We start from the raw sequence: 5,000 nt of genomic DNA, 5'->3' as shown, positions 1-5,000 counted from the left end.
ATAATAATTACAATGTAAAAATGTATATTCTTGAAATTCTACAGTATGAACATTTTTATTATAACTATGATACAAAAATGAATTACATTGAAATGTTAGTTTACAGGCATGCCAGCTTAATAGTGCATGTATAATCACTGCATAACATACAGTTATATACATTAATATAACAATGCTCCATCCATCCATTTCCTACCGCTTGTCCCTTTTTTATGTATCGTAGTATAATATAAGAATCACAATTTTTTAAATACATTTTTGGAACATTTTCTCAATGTTTTCAAAGCCATTTATTCTAAAAAATACAGTAGATATAATATATGTACACAGAAATACTCATGTTTTATTCAATGACATTTTTATTTTGTTTAAGTATTTTTAAAATAATTTTCTACGTATATACTGTATTTATATTCTTTACATTACATACAATTATATTAATATAGATACAATGTACAAATTGAATATTCTTAAGAAATAATCTTATGAACATGTTTCATGTTATAAAGTAAAGAAAGTTTTAAAATATTTTGCATGCATGTCTGCTTATAAAATGTACTAATATTCATTACGTACGATGAATAATATAAAAACAGATAATGAACAGTATATATAAAATAACATTTTAAAAATAATTCTATCAACACTTTCAATAGGGTCCAAGGCCATTTTTCTAACGGATACAGCAAATATATTTTATGTACTCAGGAATACTCTTCATATTATTTTATTAAATTACATTTTTCATTGTTTTGAAGGTAGATAAAATCTATATTTAAAAAATATTTTTCACATGTCTGCTTATATGCTGTATTTATAATTGTGACATTACATACAATTAATAACAAATATAAAACTGTAATAAATTGTAGAAATAAATCAACATTACTAGAGAATTTTCATGGACATTTAAAAAAAAAATAAGTTTAATCTTTGTCTGCTTACAAACTGTAATAATCGCTTCATACACACATTACATAAGAATGCATGTATAAACATATCTCGCTACACACACACAAATTAAATACAAATAATTATAATAATTAATTATTTATTATTATTAAAGTATAATTTAAGATATTTTATTTTTCATGTCATTTTGTACACACACACACACACACACACACACACACACACATACACACACAAAATATATACAATAGATATATTGTATGTTTACTCCTTACATTTTATTTAATTACATTTTCGTTATGTTTTGAAGGACAATTTTTTTTACAAAATAGTTTGCACTTATATGAACAATCTTGAAAAGGTTAATGCACAATATATACAGAAATAATTCGACAATATTTAATTTATAAAAAAATTTAAAGTTGTAATAAAATGGTGTGATTAGTAATATTGTACTCTGTATAGTACTTTGTTCCTGAGTAATTATGAATATAAAAAATGTGTAATAAGAGTTTTTTAGTGTTTCCAACATATTTTTAATGACAGATTGCAATAAAAATATGCAATTTTGATAAATACTTTATATGTTTACAAGATAGTACCATGACATAAAGCATAATGTTCAATATTGTTTTTGTATACTGATAACTTGCAGCTAATTGGCAATAATCCTCTTACAAAAAAATCTTAAAACATTTTTTCACTGAACAAAAATAGCCTTGAAGGAAATATTTAATCTCATTTCCAAATGCATGTTTTCAGGATAAGAACATGTCATCACTGCTGACCATAGAAGATGTTTCCAGACTTGGAGAACTCGTGTGTGAGCTTCCAGCGTCCACGTTGAGCCTAATGGACGCCAACACCCTCAACGTCAGCATGCAGGTCATAGCCTCCTGTCAGCATGTTCCTCACAGAGAAGCCTTAATGCAGCTCATCAAAGAAAACTTTGGGTACTTTGCAATCCTGCTCCTAGTGGACAACTGAGATATTAAAGTTAAAGAAAGACAATACAGTGTAATGTGTTTTTTTTTGTTTGTTTTTTTGTTTTTTACTATTTCCTGCAGGAACCCATCTGAATGGTCACAGGAAACTATGGAGTCACTTGGTCCACTTTGGGATTGGGATGAACATGCTCTGTTTGCGCTGCCCTTTAAGGTATGTCACTTACAGTTTGTGAAGTGAATTATATTTATATAGCTTTACATGGTGAAACGCATTATCTACTGTACATTTTTAAGCTACGATTAAACCAGTGTGGGTGGTACTCGGTGCAGATAGCTAAAGTGTCTTGCCCGAGGACGCAACAGCAGTGACTACGATAGCGGAAGTTGCGATCGAACCCGGAACCCTCAAGTTGCTGGCACGGCCGCTCTATCAACCGAGCCACGCCAGAACCAGAACTAATAAATGTCCGTTAAGCTTTTCTATTTGGCCCGCCGGACATTCCCAAATATTTTTTTTTAGATCTTTAAGATGGAAACTGTAGCTGCCATTATGATGTGCAGTGATGTTTTCTAATGACCATAAGTCTTGAACTATACAAAGTACTTCAATGGTTGGAATATGTATTTTTGCATGATATACTAGTTACTAGGGCTGCGAATCTTTGGGTGTCCCATGATTCGATTCAGTATCGATTCTTGGGCTTACGATTCGATAATATATCGATTTTTTTTTTCGATTCAACGCGATTCTCAATTCAAAAACGATATTTTTCCGATTCAAAACGATTCTGTATTTATTCAATACATAGGATTTCAACAAGATCTACCCCAAGTCTGCTGACATGCAAGCGGAGTAGTAGATTTTTTTTAAAAAGCTTTTATAACTGTAAAGGACAATGTTTTATCAACTGATTGCAATAATGCAAATTTGTTTTAACTATTAAACGAACCAAAAATATGACTATTTTTATCTTTGTGAAAACATTGGACACAGTGTGTTGTCAAGCTTACGAGATGCGATGCAAGTGTAAGCCACTGTGACACTATTGTTCTTTTTTTATTTTTATAAATGTCTAATGATAATGTCGATGCGGGATTTTTAACCACTGCTATGCTGAAATTACTAATATTGATACTGTTGTTGATAATATTCATGTTCCTTTCACTACTTTTGGTTTGTTCTGTGTCGTGTTTGTGTCTCCTCTCAATTCCTCTGTTTATTGCAGTTTTGAGTGTTGCTGGGTCAGGTTTGGTTTTGGAATTGGATTGCATTGTTATGGTCCATCCATCCATCCATTTTCTACCGCTTATTCCCTTTCGGGGTCGCGGGGGGGGCTGGCGCCTATCTCAGCTACAATCAGGCGGAAGGCAGGGTACACCCTGGACAAGTCGCCACCTCATCGCAGGGCCAACACAGATAGACAGACAACATTCACACTCACATTCACACACTAGGGCCAATTTAGTGTTGCCAATCAACCTATCCCCAGGTGCATGTCTTTGGAAGTGGGAGGAAGCCGGAGTACCCGGAGGGAACCCACGCGTTCACGGGGAGAACATGCAAACTCCACACAGAAAGTTCCCGAGCCTGGATTTGAACCCAGGACTGCAGGAACTTCGTATTGTGAGGCAGACGCACTAACCCCTCTTTCACCGTGAAGCCCATTGTTATGGTAATGCTGTGTATTGTTTTGTTGGATTTATCCCCCCAAAAAATTTAAAAAATTAAAAATCCCCCCAAAAAATCGATTTGAAAAAAAAAGGGAATCGATTCTGAATCGCACAACGTGAGAATCGCGATTCGTATTCGAATCGTTTTTTTCCCACACCCCTACTAGTTACTACGGTAATGTAAGCAACAGCCTCTCAGACATGGAGTGTTTCAGAGCGGCCATCCCGAAATGCGGGTGTCAGAGACAGACGTGGAAGGAAATTTTTACAACAAAGTATACATAAGATATATCGGATTGTAGGTGTTTTTGTTTTTTTAACCGTCGCTTTCATATTACACTGTGTTTGTTGCATTTTTGTTGCGTTTCGCTTAATTGTAAAATATGTCGATCGAGAGGGTGTGTGACATTCATATGTTGTCAATATTCAGTGTTTTATCGTTCATAGTCAATATTGTAAAACCGACATTCTTTATTTTCATGTACATTCCGGGTGTCTCATTCAGTAAAAAAACTCAAATCCCATTCCGTTTTTTAAGGCGGTCTGTCAAAACATTTGTAGCATTCAATCAGACATTATTGTGAGGTTTTGTATTAGTGTTCCTAAAAATGAATATACTGGCCCCCTTCTTAATCTGACCCCCCCACCACCCCCCCCCCCAACCCCCGAGTGAAAATAATTGCAGAGGCTTGGGTTATACATTGATTCTTACATTATTTACATATTTCAACAAGACAAACAGAACAAAAATGGCATAATATGACAGCAAAAAGATGAAATGTTGATAGAGATACCATGCTTGTCACAAACAACCCAAAAATCAGATTTCTATTTTAAATATGTTAATTCAAATAAAAAGTTGAGATGCAAGTTTTTTCTTTAAATATATGTGTCAAACAAAATTGTGTTGGGTTTTTTTCCACACTTTCCATGGAAACAAACAAATTAATATATGTGGTAGTTGTGAGCACTAGGAGTGTGAATCTTTGTGCACCTAACAATTTAATCCAGTTCCGATACCTGGCATGACAATTTTGTTTTAGAATTTATCTTCTCATTTCAAACTGATTCTTGCAGTGCATTATTTGGCATAATAATTATAATAATACTTTTTCAAAACAGGTTACAGGTTAGAGCTGCTCCTTCTGATTGATTTGAGATGGTCTAAAACGTATTTTCAAAAAATTGAAAAATATATATTTTATAAAATGTGTTTGAGTCAATTTTAGAAAATCATGAATTGATGTAGAATCTGGATCATTAAGAAACGAAATTTGCCTTGGAATTGATTTTTTGTGCACCTTTATTGAGCGCTATGAAGTCTGCGTGGCCACAAACCTGGTAAAAAAAATGGAGGAAAGATATCTGTAGATTTGTTGCCAAAACTGATAGAAAACAGTAAAAAAAAAAAAGACAATTTTTTTGTGATTATTTTCTACAAATAATTATACCATCGAAATAAGTATTTGA

At 33.1% G+C, this 5,000-nt stretch overlaps 1 protein-coding gene across 1 annotated transcript in view; it reads left to right on the top strand.

The window, feature by feature from the left end:
• The window catches only part of otoa (otoancorin), a 79,295-nt gene that overhangs the window by 48,218 nt on the left and 26,077 nt on the right, over positions 1-5,000 (top strand). Inside the window, exons 17-18 of the mRNA XM_061882843.1 lie at positions 1,675-1,865; positions 1,980-2,070. Coding sequence (XP_061738827.1) covers positions 1,675-1,865; positions 1,980-2,070 — 282 coding nt within the window. The remainder of the gene's footprint in view (positions 1-1,674; positions 1,866-1,979; positions 2,071-5,000) is intronic.

The sequence above is a fragment of the Nerophis ophidion genome, linkage group LG21 (assembly GCF_033978795.1).
Source record: "Nerophis ophidion isolate RoL-2023_Sa linkage group LG21, RoL_Noph_v1.0, whole genome shotgun sequence".
In the NCBI taxonomy this organism is placed as follows: domain Eukaryota; kingdom Metazoa; phylum Chordata; class Actinopteri; order Syngnathiformes; family Syngnathidae; genus Nerophis; species Nerophis ophidion.
Note: the sequence above shows the minus strand (reverse complement) of the source record. Positions and strands in the feature narration are given on the sequence as shown.